The following is a 20,757-nucleotide window of genomic DNA, read 5'->3' as shown; positions in this document are numbered from 1 at the left end:
ATAATACTCAAATGAATTATAAAAAGGAATAAATATAAATAAACGCCATTAAATTATTGGACATACATGAACGCTTTCTGAGCCCATTTGATTCTGCCTGATTGTTTTGATGGAATCGTCTATATACATACTATATGCAACAAACCTTGCTAGTTTTGGGTAATTTCAGACATTTTGCTTCAACCAACAATGTCCGATGCACTCACACACTTCTACACATTACCCCATTCGGCAACGTTTAGTAACGTGCCAGTGGATCATGCAAAGTATTCCCTCCCCTCCTCCACCCCTTCCACCATTCCCACACCAATTTTCTTATGCAAGCGCGCACATGCATACGTAAACTCACACGCACACACACACATACTGGAAAATACAGAAGCTTCCCACGCACGCGGGTCAATTTCATGCAGCACAAACAACGGCAGCAGAAGTGGCAGCAACAACAGCAACAACAACAACAGCAACAACCATGGCAAGTGTGGCAAGCTTAGGTCGCATGCACACGTACCACACATCGTACGCTTCCTTGCTGCTTTCCTTTTGATGTGGCTGCTCAATGGCCACGATGCTGGCTCCACATGCTGCAGGCGCTCAGATGTAACTAAGCGTCCATTTTAACTTTGCCACCTGCCTTGTGTGTCTATGTGTGTGAGTGAACGTGTGTTTATGTGTGTGTGCGTGTGCGTGTGCGTACCATATGTTAGACAGCACATTCAGCCGACCGATGCTGGCACGTCCGCCAGCGTATAATTGATAGTTCAATCTGTTGCAGATCAAACGCTTGACAGCAGCAGCCAACAGATCAAGCTGAATGATTGTTGATGCCCCCAAACGGAATACAGTTGTCCTGATTATGTGGCATGCTCGCACACAATTCAAATGGCATTCGAGTATGCAGACTGCACTGCTACTACTACCCGCTGATGTTGCCTCACTACTGCATTTTAGCGTGCAGCATAAAGCCCGACAACTTTTCATAAATTTTCGCAGTTTTCTTCGGCACACTCGCCCTCTCCTTTTTTATATACTATATTTAATTTGCCTTCAAGTACTCTGCCATTTTGCTGATATAGCGGCCACTTCTACAGAGAAAAAATGCAAAGAAACTTATTTCACAGCATGCCGCCTCAAAATGGCTGCCACAGTTGGTGGCGTGGCAGTTCCCGAACTTAAAGTTTCTTCAAAAATAATTTTAATGCAACTTTATGGCTGAATCGGTAGTTCATGGACTTATGCCTTTCTAGTAATTTGAGAACTTTCGACTCTTTAAACCAAGGAACCACACTATTTATGCTTCTGTTGAACTGAATTTAACTTTTTTTTTGTTTGATTTTGTTTTGTTTTCAGCTCATGTTTTGTCGCTTAATTTTAATGGCGCCGCGTAAACTCCTAGCGCCATTTATGTTTATGCTCGTTTTTTATTTCAGCAATTTACGCGACGAGTGCGCTCATAAATCTCGCAGCAGCAGAGGTCACGTTGTCTCATTAAAACTGGGAACAACAACAATAAGTGTAATAACAAGAGCAATAAGACGTACACACGTCAACACGTGCTGATATGAAACGATTTACCTGAAAAAATGAATCAGGAATCTAACTTTAAGCCAAGTACTTGCAGCATTTTAAAAATGTGTGCGACAGCGACAGAACGATTTTGTTTTAAAGTAGACAAGTTTTTAGGCTGTCATATGCACTGGTGTCTTCGATTTTTGAGTGTTGCTGTCGATGGAGTACGTAGGTTTGTCCAAAGAATTAAAATTGATTGCGTTAAATTAATAATTTATACATATGAGCAACAGAAAAACTTTAACAAAATCAACTTAATTCGATTTTTACGCCCTTGGCTGCTCTGCTTTTCCAAAGAGTTTAAAAAAATGATATTTTTTTTCAAAATGTCTTCAAAAATTAAATTAAACATAAATATATTATGATACTGTGAATCGATTTCTGTTGAAATATTTAATTCTTCTATCTGCGGAAATATCTGGTTTAGTTTGGTCGAAAGAAACCAAGAGTGTTTCACTTTAGAAGACGTTTCTTATCTCCATAAGCCTTTTTAAATTACTATTCAGTCTTCTGTAGAAATGTAAAGGCCACATCTAACCACCCATTAAATTTATTTGATAGGAAATAGCTTATCGCTAAAAAAGCAAAAATATGAACAAGCCAAAGACTGTTTTCGTAGAAAAGTAATTAAATTTCCACATTATTCACAAATTATCAAGCGTAGAGCTTTACCGATATGATAAACTATTTGCCAAAAACCATTCATTATAAAATACTTTTTTAGTTCTTCAGTATCTTGCCAAACGTTGTACTAAGTAAGCGCGAAATGAAGATAGGTGAATTGTAAAATTAGTTAAATTCCATTGCTTCGAGAGACATTAATTCAAAATGCAAGGTAGAAATATTTTTTTAAATGTGCTTATATTTTAAATGAAAGTATAAATTTTATTATACTTGTAGGGCGCTCGTTTCCTTTGTCTTTGCTGCTTGTGAGTGCGATCTTGGCACTTCAATTGCAGGCCGTACCCATTGAGGAGAATGAACTTGTTGGCAGGGGTACATGTGAAAATGAGGAAAGATATGAAAACCAAGTAATGTGTCGTGGTCAGCCGAGTGGTGAGCTTATGCCGTATCCGGGGAATTGCAATTTGTATTTGACATGCGACTGTGTCTATCCGACTGTGAAAAGGTGTCCGGCTGACCTCTGGTTTAATAACGAAATGAAGACCTGTGACTATCCACAGAATACAAAATGCATTGACTACGATCTGACAACTTCTCTCCCAACGGCCAGCACTGGAACCCCATTAACTGTTGTTCCATCGACTAGGCCAACAACTCAAATTACGCCCACACCAACCAAAGGGACCACATCTTCTTCAGATTCCGAAATTACGCAGACGACGGATTACGATCCACCACCACCGCCACCGGGAATTGAGGACTCGTTTTGTGCAAACCTCCCTGATGGGTCGGTTCATCGCTATCCGTACAATTGCAACGCCTACATAAACTGCACCCACGGCTGGCCCGTACTCAATTACTGTGAGCCAGATAAGGTTTTTAATCAATTGCTACTGATATGCGATACACCTGATACGGCTCAGTGCGAAGAGCTACCGCTTCCATCGCCCACAACTCCAATGACGACACTGACGACAACTGAGGCGGAAGAGTGTGGGGCTGCACCAGAGGGTGTGGAGGAGCAGTATTGCGAGCCCCTGGGAAATGGTTTCTATGAGTATCCCTACGATTGCAGTGCCTACATTACGTGTCACAACGGCTGCACGGGCATCCAGTACTGTATTCCAGAAAAGCTTTTCAATCCCCTACTACACATATGCGATACTCCCAACTCTGTTGTCTGCAATCCCCTCTCCTATCCCACAAGCACACCTTCCAGCGTTTCTTCCACGCACTCCGAACCTACAAGTGCTGGAACTGGTAGTTCCACGACATCAACACAAAGCACAACTGTGGGCTTACCTTCGGATGTTGATCCGAACATTTGCTTAGATAAGCCGGACAACACGATATTACCCTATGCAGGCAACTGTGCCGAGTTCATTCTGTGCATGAACCAAGACGTGGTCATGCAAAAATGTTCGACTCCTCTGGTATTCAATCCGGATCTGCTTATCTGCGATAATGCTGATGATGTATTGTGTTATGGAGACCGCACCACCGAGAAACCCACATCGCCAGTAACCACAGAGATCAGTACAACGGCCAGCACTCCCACAACTCAACGCACAACGCCCAATCCCAATGAACAGTGCGTGAATAGTGTGCTGGGAGACACCTATCCCTATGAGGCCGATTGCCAAAAGTACGTTCTGTGTACGGGTAATGGCACGTACTTCCTTGCTAATTGCATTGCCAATACTTGGTACGATCCAAAGACGGGAGATTGCGGGCGAGATGTTTCTCCAACGGCCTGCAAAGATCTGGCAACTGATACGACCACAACCCTCCCCACAACGAGTGAACCAACTACCAGCCCTACAACAGTGAGTGTTCCAACCACAGCTCCCCCAACTTCTAATGGGATTTGTGGAGATAAGATCAATGGTGAGATGATCAATTATCCCAAGGACTGCAGCAAATATATTGTTTGTGTTCAGCCAATTCCCGTTGCCTTCTACTGCACCGACGGCTTCTACTTCAGTCTCGAGCTGCAGGAGTGTACCACCTGGGATGCGAGTGACTGTGAAAACAGTGGCGAGACCACAGCAACAACTCCGAGTCCAGCAACGACCAGGCCGCCACCACAATTTCCAATGTGCACGGAAAGTGATCGAGACACATTTCCCTATCCCGACAACTGCAAATGGTTCATTCGTTGCGTCAACGATGTTCCCATGATGCATGTCTGCAATTGTGGCGAATACTACGATCCTTGGACAGGGGTTTGCGGTGCGGATGTGCCGCCTGATGCCTGCCGCGAAGATTACACCTCCACTACGGAATCCACTACACCAGCCACCCGACCTCCTCCGCAAAAGGGACCCTGCGATGATGTCGAGGATGGTGCTCTGGTACCTTATCCCAATGACTGTACCAAGTACATAAAATGCGATAGACCTATAGCTGTCGCCTATGAATGCGACGATGGAGACGAGTTTAGCGAGCAGTTGGGCAAATGTGTGGAAGCCTCCTTAGCCAACTGCAAGTTCACATCGACTGAAGGCTCTACAGCTGCATCGACTGCCACCTATCCAACACCACCCACAGCGGGTTCGACAACCCCGAAACCGACAGAAACTTCGCCAATAGAGCCGCCGACACGCAGTACTACAGAAGGGTCAACTTCATCAGAGGTGACAACAGAGAGTACGACCACGGAGACACCTTCCGGTGGTCTTTGTGCTGGTAAATTGGATGGAACCCTGGTCCCATACCCATACAATTGCAGCAAATACATTGTCTGCGCTGATCCCATACCCATCGGCTATGACTGCTATAATAACTTAGAGTTTAGTCCGACCGAGCTAATGTGTATGGAGCCAGAACAGGCTAACTGTCAAGCCATAACAATCCCAACCCCTAGTACGAAAACTACAACATCAATTCCACCCGAATCTACTCCAGAATCTAGGCCCAGTAGTACCGAATCGACGGCTACAACTCCCAGTACACCGGCGTCTACAGCTGCAACCATACCCCCCGATACCCCAAATATATGCTGTGGACATACCTTAGGCACTCGACTGCCATATCCTAATAATTGCAGTCGATATATAGTATGCGATTATCCAATACCTTATCCGGTCGATTGTGCCGAGGGCACGATATTTGATCAGCAGGCCTTGGAGTGCACTGCAGCTTCCAATGAAAGTTGTCTTTTTGAAGTCAATTAAGTCGAGGTGCGAACATCAATTTAAATATATTGTTTAATGAAAAAAAATTTTTTTTTTTTTAATAAAATTCTATTACGCAAATATTTATAAATTGGTTAAGTTAGCATGATTTGACTCCAATTGTGAAATTAAAAGGAACCGTTTAAAAACATTTAAGTATTAAAAAGATGTCTTGGTGAGTTTTTTAAACTATACGTTGTAGTGTCCAGTTTCCTACTGGGCTGGTGGTCTAGCAAGCTTTTACAAGTGTTGCATTTATTTTTAGCAAACGTTATCGCGCTCTTAGGTCACCTTGGATAAGCAGCCGTAGCATCGTATGATTATGCCGTTGTTACTTATCTTATTATTGCACCCACGCATATGCATAGCATTGTTGTTGATTTAGTAAGTTCGGCTTCGGCTAAGTGCAGCTTCACGCTAACTAGCGGCGCGCCGATCGAACATTAGTACAGCGACTTTTGAGCAGTGCTGACGAATATTTCTTTTGTGCGTGTATACCATACACATATATTTAAAAAGTTAAAGCGCATGTTCTTGTTACACAACATCTAAGTGCAAGTGGTTCCTGTTTATTTAAGCTGAGGAACAGAGCATTCGGAAGAACAGTATTGTGCAGTTTGTGAATTTTGGCCAGGTAAGGGAAGTTTTTTCAAGTCGGCCAGAAAAGTCAAGTGAATTCTTTTATTCACAGTGCTTCGCGCCTGTGCCCCTTTGGCTGGGCCACTAAAACCTTTTTTGCTGGATTTGAAACCTTTTGGCAGAGCACCTGTCTCGTGCCTGGAAACCCATTTTGGCTGATTTAAAATCGGACATAATAATATACCGTGCTTGGGAAACCCTTTTTGCTGGACCAAGTATTAGTGCCTCGGAAACTCTCCACGCTTGTTTCCTTTGATGGCTGCACTATTTTCATAGACGACTGCAAGCATTTTATGTGACCAGATTCCGAAGAACGGACTCCGCATTGCCACTCCAAAGACAAGCTGCTAGATTCCCCACTATGTGTTAGGCCCATACATACTACTCTATGTTAGTTTTTCTTTGAGGCAGAAACGTGGCCATATAAATCGTATTAAATTTGTGCTGCGACACAAAAAGCCACTAAAAGTTACTGGCGGCGACCATGATGCTGTAATGGATCTAATGCTAAGCATCATATCGTCTATAAAAATTAGTTTTGTTTTTTTTATTTTTAAATAATGATTTAGTTTAACTTCCTTTAGTTTTTTTGTAATCGAACCTAAATTTCGCCTCACTACAAGGTTAAAGTTAGGAAGTATGTATGTAGTTTAAGATCATTAACATTTTTTTTGTGCCAGCAAGTCCTCTTGAGCTCAACGACGGCAGTGCATGGTAAGTGATTTGCATTTTTATTTGATCTTTTGACATCATACTTTCAAATCTGACCTTATTTCCAATTTACGTTCGATTCCACTTCTTATGTTGAAATTTAAATGAATTTTCTCTAATGTTTTTTTTGAATAATGTACATATGAGCCTTTTTTCTTGGAATGTTACATACGGTAGATACTGATGTGCTGCAAACTATTTAGTATATATACCTATATATATATATATAAGAGAATGTTTTTGAACTATAAATTATATACCTTTAACTTTGATATGAATTCGTAAATTTCCTTTCGCTGGTCCATCACTAATCAAGATGTCATCGCCAAACCCAAACTTAAAGTAAGATCAATTTGCTATAGGGGCTACCGACCATTATTCTTATTTCCGGTATGCCAAGGTAGGGTGGGTACAGAATAGGGTATACCTACATCTAATACCCTAGAATCAATGTACTCTACATTAGTCTGTTTGTCCGATTCTGTCCTGATTGTGGGAACAAATCTAAATACTCCATTGTTCGTTTTGCTAGTTTCTGTTTAGTGCACTTATTTTCTTGTAGTGGTGTGTCCGCTATGGTAAGGAGGAGAAAGAACCCCACCCCGTCCGACGAGCTAAGTTAGAGCAACGCAAGAAGTGCACGCCTCGAATCCTCCATAGCACCGTGAGAGAAGGTAGAGCACACTCGTTCACCCGCTCCCTCTTCACCAGTAGCTCCCAAATTTAGGGGCTTGCTTAGAACAATAACAACACATCCCGCACACTACACAAGTGGCGCCCAACGTGGGGCTCATCGCTGTCAGCTGGCATGACCGCTGGCACCCAAAAGCAACACCAGTTCTCAACAGGTGGTGCCGTCCGAATAGATGATGCCCGAAAGATAGATACCCGAAAGCCATCTAGGCTGAATGCTCTTATATTCCATCCAATATAGTTTCACAATTTTGAATGTTCAGTAGATTTATATGTCTACAGCGTAGTGGTTTGGGAGCTCAGAACCTCGTCTCTTGGAACTGCGATTGCAATTCGGTGGTTTCGGATTGGTCGACCAGAGCGAATCTGTTCTCCGAGAACTCTCACGCTGAAAATGTATAATATCTAAACTAAGCTTGCATTTGATGTGAGTTTTGATGGCTGGAATTGCAGATCGCTAGAGATACTTTGGTGGTCTGACCAACATCACTGTTCAGTCTTATCGCAAGTAAACAATAGAATTCATTAATTGCAATAGTAGATAAGGCAGACGAAAACTTTTGTAGATTAGATTGTCCTTTTTTTTGGCTATGGTTTTGATATCTAGTAAGTGGTGGACCAAAAGTTTTGATTGTCTTTTTTTAATCAGAAATTTGTATTTATTAGTATAATAATGGCTGTGCAACATAGTAACGAAAACTTAGCGCAGTCTTTACAAGATTTAGACCCCTTTTGTGGCATTTGTCAGGAAACCATTCGTGAAAACGAATTAGTGGCAATTGCACCTTGCGAACACAAATTTCATAATCGATGTATAGTGGAATGTCTTCAAGCGTCATCGATTTGTCCAGTGTGCAAGCGAGTCTGTTCTGTAGAACAACTGACTTACATAAATAACAATTTGGCAGTGGAACTTCAAGAAGCCAGTGGTAGCAGTGGTACTCAAGCTAACGTGGCTACGGAAGTACTTTCCCAGGCACACGGCACTTTTAGAGCTTCAAGAAATAGAGGAGCAACTCCAAGGCGGGGCGTGCAAACTCGATCTATGAGTCGTGTGCAAGGAGATGCATTACCCGATAATTTATATACTACAGAAGGCAGGGCTATAGATCGCGTAGAAGTAGCAAATTTGGTACAAACGGCCATACAGTCGAGTCAGAATCAAATGATTCAGACCATTAATTCAGTTATGGCGGACACAATTGAAAAAACAATACGTGCGCAACTAGCGGCACTACAGATAGGCCGTAGTGAGCCGAGCGAACAACAGAGTGAAGAAAGGACTAGGTTTAGACGTCCTGGTGAAGTAACCCAGTTGGCTTCGGTTCATCGTAATCCTGACGGAGCAAACATTTTGAATTTATCGAATTCTTCTATCCCTATTCAGAAGGTGTCCAGCATAATACAAAGCTGGCATATAAGGTTTGATGGTGGCAAAGATAGTATGCAGGCCCAAGATTTCTTGTACAGAGTTCGTTCACTTGCTGTTCAAAACTTGAATGGAAACTACCAACTTTTATGTGACCATTTATACATGCTATTCGTTGGGAGAGCCAACGATTGGTTTTGGCGATTCCATCGTTCCAATCCTCAATTTACTTGGGAAGAATTTTGTGTAGAATTTCGAAAGAAATTCGACGACATAGATGACGATATGGATGTTTGGGAAATGATCAATTCGCGTCGGCAAGGCGAGCAAGAATCTTTCGAAGACTTCCAATTCGCAGTGGAGAAACTCATAGGTCGATTGCGCAAGGACATTTCAGAGCGTTCTCTTGTCCGTATTCTGATTCATAACGCTAAAACTTCTTTGCGTTATGAGCTCATGCATCTTGGTATTACCACCTTGGCTAGGCTTAGGGAAGAAATACGTACTCATGAGCAATTCTACAAACAAGTCCGATCGAGTACTGCAAGAGGAAAATTTGAGCACCGTTCTCGTGTAGCAGAGCTAGAAGTTCCAGCTCAAGAGCTTTTGAATGAGGATGTATCAGCTATTCAACGTAAACCCTTAGTGTGTTGGAATTGTGATAAGCCAGGACATCGTTTTGATGACTGTTTAGAGCAACGGAAAATATTTTGTTTTGGCTGTGGTGCCAAAAACATTTTCAAGCCCCTGTGTCCGACTTGTAACCCGTCGGAAAACCAGCATGCGGATGCGCAGGCCCACAACTTCCTGTCGCATCCGAGGCATTAAGCCCAGCTGGTCGCTTGCAGACTGGGGCCGATCAGCCCATGGAATTGAATACTCCAGTCGCACGCAACTCATCTAATTCACATTCGAGTGCAAACCAATTTTTACCTTTCCATATAAGGTTAGCCAAGTACGCAGCAGCGCGACAACGCAATTTCGCTCAGGTGAACGGTATGAACTGGAACCTTAAGCCAAGACGCTCAACTCTTCGACTTAGAACTTTTTGGAAAAAGATTCGTTGTACCCGGAAAAGACTTATTTCCGCAATTTTCCTAAGCTCAGATAATCGCCTATTTACCGAACTTACTTTGGAGAACAAAGAATATATCGCTCTTTTGGATTCCGGTGCTACAATTAGTTGCATAGGCAATCAAGCGGCTAGCGAACTCAGATTTAGTCCGAAATGCCAAAAATGTTCAGGCAATATTAAAACGGCTAACAACTCAGAGTGTTCGGTGATTGGCAAACTTACATCGGAAGTGACATATCGTGGCAGGACAAAGCCCATTGAATTTTATATAATACCAGATCTTAAACAAGACGTATATTTGGGTATAGATTTTTGGCAGTCATTTGGTTTATTGACTCACATCCTGAAACCTGGGGAACGAGTATCCGAACTCGACATCGGTTATGATCAGACCGAAGAAATTCCAAATATGCATGTCTTGAACCCCACTCAGAAGGACATTCTCGATTATGTGATTGCTAAATTTCCCTCGTACGAGAAAGAAGGGTTAGGGCGAACACACTTGATCGAGCATAGTATAGATGTTGGCAATGCTATAGCGGTTAAGCAACGTCATTGGCCTGTTTCCCCAGCTATAGAGAAGCAAATGTTTGATGAGGTAGATAAAATGTTAGACATGGACATAATCGAAGAATCTAAAAGTCCCTGGAGCAGTAATTGTGTTTTAGTACGGCGTGGAGAGAAGTTACGTTTGTGTCTCGACTCAAGAGTTGTTAACAAATTTACTCGCAAAGACGCATATCCTCTACCACATATCGACGGAATCTTAAGTCGATTACCTCCAGCTCGCTTTATAACAGGTCTCGACATGAAGCACGCTTTTTGGCAGATACCTTTAGAAGAGAAGTCTAGGCAATATACAGCGTTCACGATTCCTAACAGGCCATTATACCAATACAAGGTAATGCCCTTCGGATTGTGCAATGCACCTCAAACACTTTGTCGACTCATGGACCATGTTATTCCTGCACATTTACGAACCAGAGTTTTTGTCTATCTTGATGATCTCCTTGTTCTCTCGGACGACTTTGAGTCGCACATACTTCTTTTACAGGAGATTGCAGGTTATCTTCGCAAGGCAAAATTGACAATTAATATTGGCAAATCAAAATTCTGCATGCGCGAAATTAAATATTTAGGTTTTATCATTGGCGATGGGCAATTGAAAACTGATCCCGGCAAGATACACGCCATAAATGATTTCCCTGTCCCCAGGACGGTCAAGCAGTTAAGGAGATTCTTAGGACTTTCAGGTTGGTATAGGCGATTCGTAGAAAACTACGCCTCTGTAAGCTTTCCACTCACGGAACTCTTAAAGACGACCAAAGAGTTAGACTGGAACGAGGGCGCGGAGAACGCATTCAAAGAATTAAAAGCTAGATTAACTTCAGCACCCATTTTAAATACACCAAATTTTTCGAAACCTTTCGTTCTGCTATGCGATGCAAGTCTGCATGGTCTCGGTTGTGTTTTGGCACAAAAGAATGAAGAAGGTATAGAGTTACCTATTGCATATATGTCGGAAAAATTAACGAAAGCTCAACGCAATTATACGGTGACTGAACTTGAATGTTTAGCAGTAATTAGAGGCATTCGTAAGTTTCGTGCATACATCGAAGGTCAAGTATTTCTAGTGGTCACAGATCACGCATCTTTAAAATGGTTGATGAACCAAAAAGACCTTTCAGGACGCTTGGCTCGATGGGCTATTAAATTGCAAAGTTTTTCGTTTGAAATAATACATCGCGGCGGCTCACAAAATGTCGTAGCCGACACCCTATCTCGACGCGATGAACCAGCGATTTGTGAATTTGACACAAGTGGTCCGATCGTAGACCTAACATCTAAAGAATTCAGCTCATCCGAATATTTGGACTTGATTCAGCGTATTCAGGAAAATCAGTCGAAACTGCCCGACTTAAAAGTGGTAGATAACTTTGTGTATAAGCGCACTGAACATGCTACAGGTGACGCAGCTCAAGAATTTGATTCTTGGAAATTGTGGATTCCATCTGGTCTGACCAAAGTTATTATGCTTAGATCACACGATTCACCGGATTCAGCTCATTGTGGGTCAGGCAAACTTGTAGAAAAATTGAAGAGATATTTCTTTTGGCCTGGAATGGTGACGCAGATAAGAAAGTATGTTACAGATTGTTCGGTTTGTAAGTCTACTAAAAGTCCAAGTATCGTTTTACGACCACCTTTGGGTAAACCAATGGTTTCGGAAAGACCTTTCCAAAAGTTATATCTGGATCTTTTAGGGCCGTACCCTAGATCGAAAAGCGGAAATATTGGTATTCTCATCGTTGTTGACCATTTTACAAAATTTCATTTCTTGTTCCCTCTAAAGAAATTTACATCAAATCGGATTTGCGACTATTTAGAGAACTATTTGTTTTATACGTTCGGAGTACCGGAAGTAGTGCTTACCGATAATGGTTCTCAGTTTCGGTCTGGCTGTTTTGAGGCCTTCCTCACCCGTTTTGGGGTATTGCACATTTGCACCGCGATTTATTCACCACAAGCGAATGCCAGCGAACGACTGAATAGATCTGTTTTAGCTGCTATCCGAGCTTATATCGGAACTGATCATGCTAATTGGGACAAGAACTTAAATGAGATAAGTGGAGCTCTACGAGCAAATGTACATCGTAGTACTGGATTTTCACCATATTTCCTAGCGTTTGGTCAAAACATGGTAATGAACGGCAAGGACTATGAGCTTCTGCGTAAATTGAATCTGTTGACCGACGATACCCTCTTAAGGCAACCACAGGCGCTGCAGGTTGTTAGGCAGAAAGCGAAGCAAAACGTTTCAGCATCCCATGACATAAATGCTAGGATTTATAACTTGCGCAGCAGAACCGTGCAACTTCGAGTAGGTGACTCTGTCTTTGCACGCAATTTTGTACAGAGTAACGCTGGCAGAAAGTTTAATGCCAAGCTTGCCCCTGTTTTTGTTGAAGCTAAGGTTAAACGCAAAATTAGTCCCGCATATTACGAACTCGTAAACAAGTCAGGGAAAACCTTAGGCGTTTACCACTTGAAAGACATTCAAATAAAGAAGTGACGTACTTGTATGTGGGAAACTGTTCTTTTATTTTCAGTAAAAGACGTCTCTAGTAAGACTCTTGCCGCTTTGACTGTGGTGTAGTGTCCAGTTTCCTACTGGGCTGGTGGTCTAGCAAGCTTTTACAAGTGTTGCATTTATTTTTAGCAAACGTTATCGCGCTCTTAGGTCACCTTGGATAAGCAGCCGTAGCATCGTATGATTATGCCGTTGTTACTTATCTTATTATTGCACCCACGCATATGCATAGCATTGTTGTTGATTTAGTAAGTTCGGCTTCGGCTAAGTGCAGCTTCACGCTAACTAGCGGCGCGCCGATCGAACATTAGTACAGCGACTTTTGAGCAGTGCTGACGAATATTTCTTTTGTGCGTGTATACCATACACATATATTTAAAAAGTTAAAGCGCATGTTCTTGTTACACAACATCTAAGTGCAAGTGGTTCCTGTTTATTTAAGCCGAGGAACAGAGCATTCGGAAGAACAGTATTGTGCAGTTTGTGAATTTTGGCCAGGTAAGGGAAGTTTTTTCAAGTCGGCCAGAAAAGTCAAGTGAATTCTTTTATTCACAGTGCTTCGCGCCTGTGCCCCTTTGGCTGGGCCACTAAAACCTTTTTTGCTGGATTTGAAACCTTTTGGCAGAGCACCTGTCTCGTGCCTGGAAACCCATTTTGGCTGATTTAAAATCGGACATAATAATATACCGTGCTTGGGAAATCCTTTTTGCTGGACCAAGTATTAGTGCCTCGGAAACTCTCCACGCTTGTTTCCTTTGATGGCTGCACTATTTTCATAGACGACTGCAAGCTTTTTATGTGACCAGATTCCGAAGAACGGACTCCGCATTGCCACTCCAAAGACAAGCTGCTAGATTCCCCACTATGTGTTAGGCCCATACATACTACTCTATGTTAGTTTTTCTTTGAGGCAGAAACGTGGCCATATAAATCGTATTAAATTTGTGCTGCGACACAAAAAGCCACTAAAAGTTACTGGCGGCGACCATGATGCTGTAATGGATCTAATGCTAAGCATCATATCGTCTATAAAAATTAGTTTTGTTTTTTTTATTTTTAAATAATGATTTAGTTTAACTTCCTTTAGTTTTTTTGTAATCGAACCTAAATTTCGCCTCACTACAAGGTTAAAGTTAGGAAGTATGTATGTAGTTTAAGATCATTAACATTTTTTTTGTGCCAGCAAGTCCTCTTGAGCTCAACGACGGCAGTGCATGGTAAGTGATTTGCATTTTTATTTGATCTTTTGACATCATACTTTCAAATCTGACCTTATTTCCAATTTACGTTCGATTCCACTTCTTATGTTGAAATTTAAATGAATTTTCTCTAATGTTTTTTTTGAATAATGTACATATGAGCCTTTTTTCTTGGAATGTTACATACGGTAGATACTGATGTGCTGCAAACTATTTAGTATATATACCTATATATATATATAAGAGAATGTTTTTGAACTATAAATTATATACCTTTAACTTTGATATGAATTCGTAAATTTCCTTTCGCTGGTCCATCACTAATCAAGATGTCATCGCCAAACCCAAACTTAAAGTAAGATCAATTTGCTATAGGGGCTACCGACCATTATTCTTATTTCCGGTATGCCAAGGTAGGGTGGGTACAGAATAGGGTATACCTACATCTAATACCCTAGAATCAATGTACTCTACATTAGTCTGTTTGTCCGATTCTGTCCTGATTGTGGGAACAAATCTAAATACTCCATTGTTCGTTTTGCTAGTTTCTGTTTAGTGCACTTATTTTCTTGTAGTGGTGTGTCCGCTATGGTAAGGAGGAGAAAGAACCCCACCCCGTCCGACGAGCTAAGTTAGAGCAACGCAAGAAGTGCACGCCTCGAATCCTCCATAGCACCGTGAGAGAAGGTAGAGCACACTCGTTCACCCGCTCCCTCTTCACCAGTAGCTCCCAAATTTAGGGGCTTGCTTAGAACAATAACAACACATCCCGCACACTACAACGTGGGGTATTAAAAAAGTAAGGTGACTTTTCAATTTTCGCGGGCAACATAAATTCGATAATAAATTTGTTGTTGTATTGGTACACATGTCCCGGACTTATGTTCAAAGTTTCAAGTACATAGCAAAATTAGTTTATTTTTGACTGACTGAAAAAGGTTAGGGGTATTTTGGTGCGCTCTTCGATTATCTAGTTTTTTGGCCTTGGCTCTCTTGGGTGCTTCCATTGAGACGATGGGGCTTTGTTTCCGACATCGTAATCATTTACCAATGATTCTTAATCATATATATCAGTGACAAGCAACTTCTATGCATAAAGCTCAGGAGGAAAGGTTTTCAATTCAGCTCCAAGAGCATATTGCTAAACATGAAACTTAATACATAAGTTAAACTGTTTTATGAAAGTGCAAGTTTCCTTCTTTTTTTTTTTGAATTTCGTTCACTTTCAAATGCAATTGTCTGAGCGCACTAATACCCTGGTTTCTTAAGTAGCTTGAGATTTGAGGCACACTTCTAAGGCTTACCAGGTGGATGTATCACTTAACAACCCATGCTCTGCTTTCATATCAATTACAAGCGCACCCTTTTCTGTCACTTGGCATTCTCATAATTTGCCACTCAAGAGTGCTCGGTGGACCAGCAGTGGAAATACCCCCAAGAAGCTCAAAACATGCGGCAATTTGGCTGGCATTGGCACTTGTACTCGAAAACTGTCACGAAGACCCACAACAGCCGCTGAATTTAGCAACAGGCTGACAACAAGCTCCAGCCATTCAAACCGTAATATCACTTACAAGTTTTGGCAATTTATGGTAGTTTGATTTTGCAACGCCCTCCGAGACACGCACAAACACATACACACAAAGCGTAGTGTGCTGCCTAATCAGATTTGGGGTTTGCCACAAGCACAACAATTGATGCCGGGTGCCTCAAGTTGTACGCATTTGTCGTTTGCCACCAAAGGAATTAGGGTAGCGCGTAACATGACACATATTGTTGGTGTTGTCGTTGCCACACGGCTCTAGGAAAGGGATGGATGGTAAAAAAAGAAAGGAAAAAAATGAAAACAGCAGTAAGGAAAACAGAAAGCGGATGTGAGTTATGTGTAGGAAGCAAGCAATAGAAACGACATCCTCGCGCAAACACAAAGACAAGATGGGGAATGCCAGTTGTTGTAACAACAAATAAACACGAATCTCAACGAATTGTTTGGCCATAATGTTAGCTTAATGCATGCCATTTATTGTACATTAAATATATATACACATAGAACCATGAAGTGCTGTGCTTTTTAAGGATAGTCCTGATCCTGGGCCAATTGTATTAGCCAGACAGTATCACCAAACAACGGTTTAAGTTAAAGTTGCTTAGAACTATACTCATATAAGCTATAACCAGCTCGATAGCTTTTAAAATGAGTCATTTAAAAGAGCATACAAGTAAGTATAGATAGCCCACAACAATCATGCACTTAAGCAATACAAATTCATCTACTTCACATTTGATAATTAAATAAATAACAAATAAATATTGGAATCTGCGAGAATAATTTTTGCGAAAGAGGGCGAAGGCAAAACACTCACTTATTTATAAAACGAAATAAAATGGCACACATTGCTAACTTTGGAAACGAAAGCGGAACTTTGATAATACATTTAATAATCAGTTTGTTCAGTTTATAATACAATGATTAAATCAGACAGTAGTTTGTATGAGCAATTTGAAATTACGTTTTTTAAATCAAATAAAATATTGCTGGGTGCTCGTCAAACAGAGATAGCTATGTATATAGCTGCAATGAAGTTATATCTCGAAGGGCATGTGTGTCAACTGTCTTAACGTTCGATATCCAAAGCAATACTCAGTAGCGTAAAATAAATTGCATTGATTGTCTATTTCAATAGCATATCTGATTGGCAACAAATCAGCGAAGAAAAACAATTTTGTGTCACATTTCAGTTCACACATACAAGTAGTAGAACTTTGAATGGCAGCCGAGTAAAAAATTAGCTGGTCTCCATTGGCAGGCAGCCATGTTCTTTATTTCAAAGTTTGACATACGTATAATAAAGTACGAGTATATAGCAGAACTGAAGCCACAATTGCCTGCTCGTGCTCTGCACTTTCTGAGTGCTTTGTTTTTAAACAAAGTTAGCCTGAAGACAGCAATTATTATCAACTATCAACTCTTTAACTGGCGACTTATTGACGGTGAAGTTGTTTTGTGACAAGTGCTGTGCATTTATATCATGGAAATTTTGTCTAATTCGGGGTGCTCGTTGACAACAAAAGTTTTAACGGCACTCAGCAAGGAAAACAAATTTCCAAATGCTCGTATGCGCATCCAGCGCATCATCTCTGACAACTCGAGTTGCGCCACAATGCATAACTAACAATTAGCAAATCGTGGAGCATAAATCGAAATGAAAACATTTCCACGTATATACTTGTATGTACATATAAGGCTGCCATGCGTGGTTGCCGCGGTGGCTTCTTGACTTTGCATGATGGTTCAACTATTCCCCGCTTCAGCTCCCTCCTAGATGGGTGGAGAGAAGAGGGGAAGCGAGTTGTTTGAAAAATTCCGCTTGCTCATATAGTTTATGAAAGTTTGCTGCGCATATTAATGTGCAATTTCATCCATTTATATAAAATGTATTTTATGCTTCCCGCGAGAATTTTCCTCTAGCTTTCCAACAGATATACGACTGATATATACACACACACACGCACACACACATGCACAGTCTCGACAAAGTTTTCCTTTTACACAAATATAAAATGGCTGCTATGAATAAAAATTCATAGGGAAAGCACGCTCGCCCGCTCGCACATCGGAAAATTTCCATTTAAACAAATTTCACAAAAGTTTATGCACAAATAAACAAAGCGAAAAAAGCTTTATAAATTTATAAAAATTGTAATAAAACTCATGTTATTCCCGTTACACAACGTAAGCTATCGCGACATACAGAGGGGCATTGAAATTGGAGTCGGAGTTAAATTTGATTGGCAATTGATGGAAAAGTTACACAAAAATCCAGCTGTACGTATATAAGTCAAATTTTTTCTATATTCAATAGGATTGCAGTTGTACAGTGAAATATTAATTTTAATTTGGACATGGCTGGCAATACTCCTCTACTAGCTTTGGGACTTAAACGATTGTGATAGAAATGATTGCTGCAGAAATTGAAGCAATAATTACTTTTATGTTCGTATATTCAAGAAGTTCTGATTACGATACGAGTGCTAGCTCAAAAGGCTCCAATAGGTTATGGGTGATATGCCATTGCCTAAAAATAAATAAATAAAATTGAATGAACATTTATGAAAGTGTTTGAAAACAACTAAAAAGAGGCTTAGCTACATATAAGAGCATGCATGTGAGCCAAAAAAAAATGAACTGTTGTATGTAATGTAAGAATTTTGTAATACTTACTGGCAGACCGGTTTCCAACTCACTCAAATGGGTTTCTATTTAGTTCATAGAAACAACTCCGAATATTTCTGATCTCTCGATAAATGAGTTTAAGTGTGGTTTATGAGCATATATTCAAAATTTCGAAAATTCTTCTCTTGAACACTTACTATATTTACACTTTCCCATTTAATAAGAAAAACAATTGAAAACTATCGACTTTTTATACCCTGTACCCGTAGGGTAAAAAGGGTATATTAGGTTTGTGCAAAGTATGTAACATACAGAAGGAAGCATCTCCGACCCCATAAAGTATATATATTCTTGATCAGCATGACGAGAGAAATCGATCTAGACATGTCCGTCCGTCTGTCCGTCCGTCTGTCCGTCCGTCTGTCCGTCTGTCCGTCCGTCTGGATGAACGCGAGGATCTCAGAAACTATAAAAGCTAGAATAACCAAAGTTGGCATCCAGATTCTCCTAGGTCCGAGTAAGGACGAGTTTATTTTATTTTTTGGAATTTTCCCCCCCTTCCCCCGCTACAGAATTTCGTCAATAGCGTCCACATTTCAAATGCTACCTAAACCAAACTTTGCACACACAATTTATATATAATTGTCTACTGTTGTTCAAAATTTTATTCAATTCTGTCAATTCTAAGAAAATTTATTAGCAAAACAAATTCGCGCCAGTACAACCCCCCCAAACTGCAGCAACAAGTTCGCTCTTCTTCTGCCTGTTTTTGCTGCTGCTTTGGGCGCATATAACTCAGTGAGGGAAGTTTACCTGGGTACAGGGTATTACACTGTCGGGCTTGCTCGACTGTAGCGTTCTCTCTTGTTTCAATAGTGATTGTTAGAGCAATTGACAATATTAACATGACTTTAATATTTTGAAGTGCACATAGATGTAGGCATATTTATCTTTTTTTGAAATTTAAATACACCCAAAATATTAATACTGCTCATGGTTTTTAAGCTGAAATAAACTCAATAAAAAATCAAATAAAAACATATAAAAATTCCACTGTGAGCGACTTTCCCCACCGATCGATTCTTTCGAAGCTACTATGTTTATTTAATATACAAGACTACTTCTTCTAGATATTTTACCGATATGAGTTATCGATTCGCCTCAGCATGCTGATCATATATGTACAACATACAGCTTGCCATGTCTCCTTTTGGAATTTCTTAATAACTGTGTCTCTTCCCAGGCATTTTCCCCAGTTCTGTGATGTCTCATTTATACTTGTAGTTCTAGTTTCTGAGTATACCCTTTAATGTGGTACTTGGGCAAGAAATTTATCTGTCCAACTAAGTATTATCACGTCTGCAACAAGAACCATAACATGTGTGCAGTAATAACATGATCCGACCATATAAAAAAGCAACAAATTGAACACGCGGGGTGTTCTGAAGTTGCTTATGATTTTATGAGCCGCAGTTACTCCCACTCGGAACATCAGGCAGCATATAAGCATACAAGCTGTAACTCCTGGGACAACATTCATATTCATAAAAACGCGCATCATTATTTGTCAGGGCGCATGTAAACAAGTCAAAAAATTATGGGGCGCTCATAAATTTTATGGACCTGGCGTTGAGTGAAGATTGCGTTCACGCAGGGTGTGCTCCGAATCTAATGCAAATGAAACTGCTCTGCCCGCTGTATGTCTGTGTGTATATCTGTGTATGTCTGTGTGTGTGAGAGCGAGCGAGAGAGAGAGAGAGAGAGAAAGGGAGAACGATTGCGGGATTGCGTATTCGCAACGTGGTGCGTGAGAGCCGCAAAGATGTGGCTTAATTAAAATGCGTTGAAGATATTGAAACGACATTTTTAATTAAACGCGCAATGCAAATGCGAGCTGCCCGCAGGTGGTCGCCGTTTACTTTGCAAGCACAGTTCAACTTTCTTTGTATTCTCCTCCACTGCAGCAGCCAGCGCAGAGTGAAAGCAGAAAGTGGAAAGTGGAAGTGGAAAGAGCGAAATGAAACCGAAAGTGGATATAAATTCAATTAACAGCATGTGCAGTTCGTCTTTTCGGAGGGAGGCTGGCTGAGCGACATTGTTGATTGAAGTCCATGCCCATAATGAATACGATGCGATTTTTAATTTCTTGCTGCGATCCGCACCGCGGGTTGCCAAATAACACTTACGAGTGGCTTATGTCACATTTCCGTTGCCTTGCTGGCCAAGCAATAAATGTGAGCCCTGGCCAGAGTTTTCTCTTTACACTTATCTGCTTTAATTTGTCTGCCATTAAAGCAGACAAATTATCTGTAAGACATTACTGACCAGAGCGATTATCTGGGTCTAAAATGCAGAGATTTAGCTTTCAAAAAATTAAAATTTTGATTAAATAATGTACAGTGCGTTAAAGCAATATTAGCTCAGCTCAGAATGTGCG

At 40.9% G+C, this 20,757-nt stretch overlaps 1 protein-coding gene across 1 annotated transcript; it reads left to right on the top strand.

Moving 5' to 3' along the window:
- The first annotated feature begins 2,397 nt into the window (after nucleotides 1-2,397).
- Nucleotides 2,398-5,369, top strand: LOC115622349 (mucin-2). Its single transcript, XM_030516263.1, has 2 exons — nucleotides 2,398-2,404; nucleotides 2,470-5,369. Exons 1-2 carry the CDS (start codon nucleotides 2,398-2,400, stop codon nucleotides 5,367-5,369), a joined length of 2,907 nt encoding a protein of 968 aa, XP_030372123.1.
- Nucleotides 5,370-20,757: the final 15,388 nt, after the last annotated feature.

Source organism: Scaptodrosophila lebanonensis, unplaced genomic scaffold (genome assembly GCF_003285725.1).
Source record: "Scaptodrosophila lebanonensis strain 11010-0011.00,11010-0021.00 unplaced genomic scaffold, SlebRS2 tig00000043-arrow-pilon, whole genome shotgun sequence".
NCBI lineage: Eukaryota > Metazoa > Arthropoda > Insecta > Diptera > Drosophilidae > Scaptodrosophila > Scaptodrosophila lebanonensis.
This window is presented reverse-complemented; position numbering and strand designations above follow the sequence as displayed.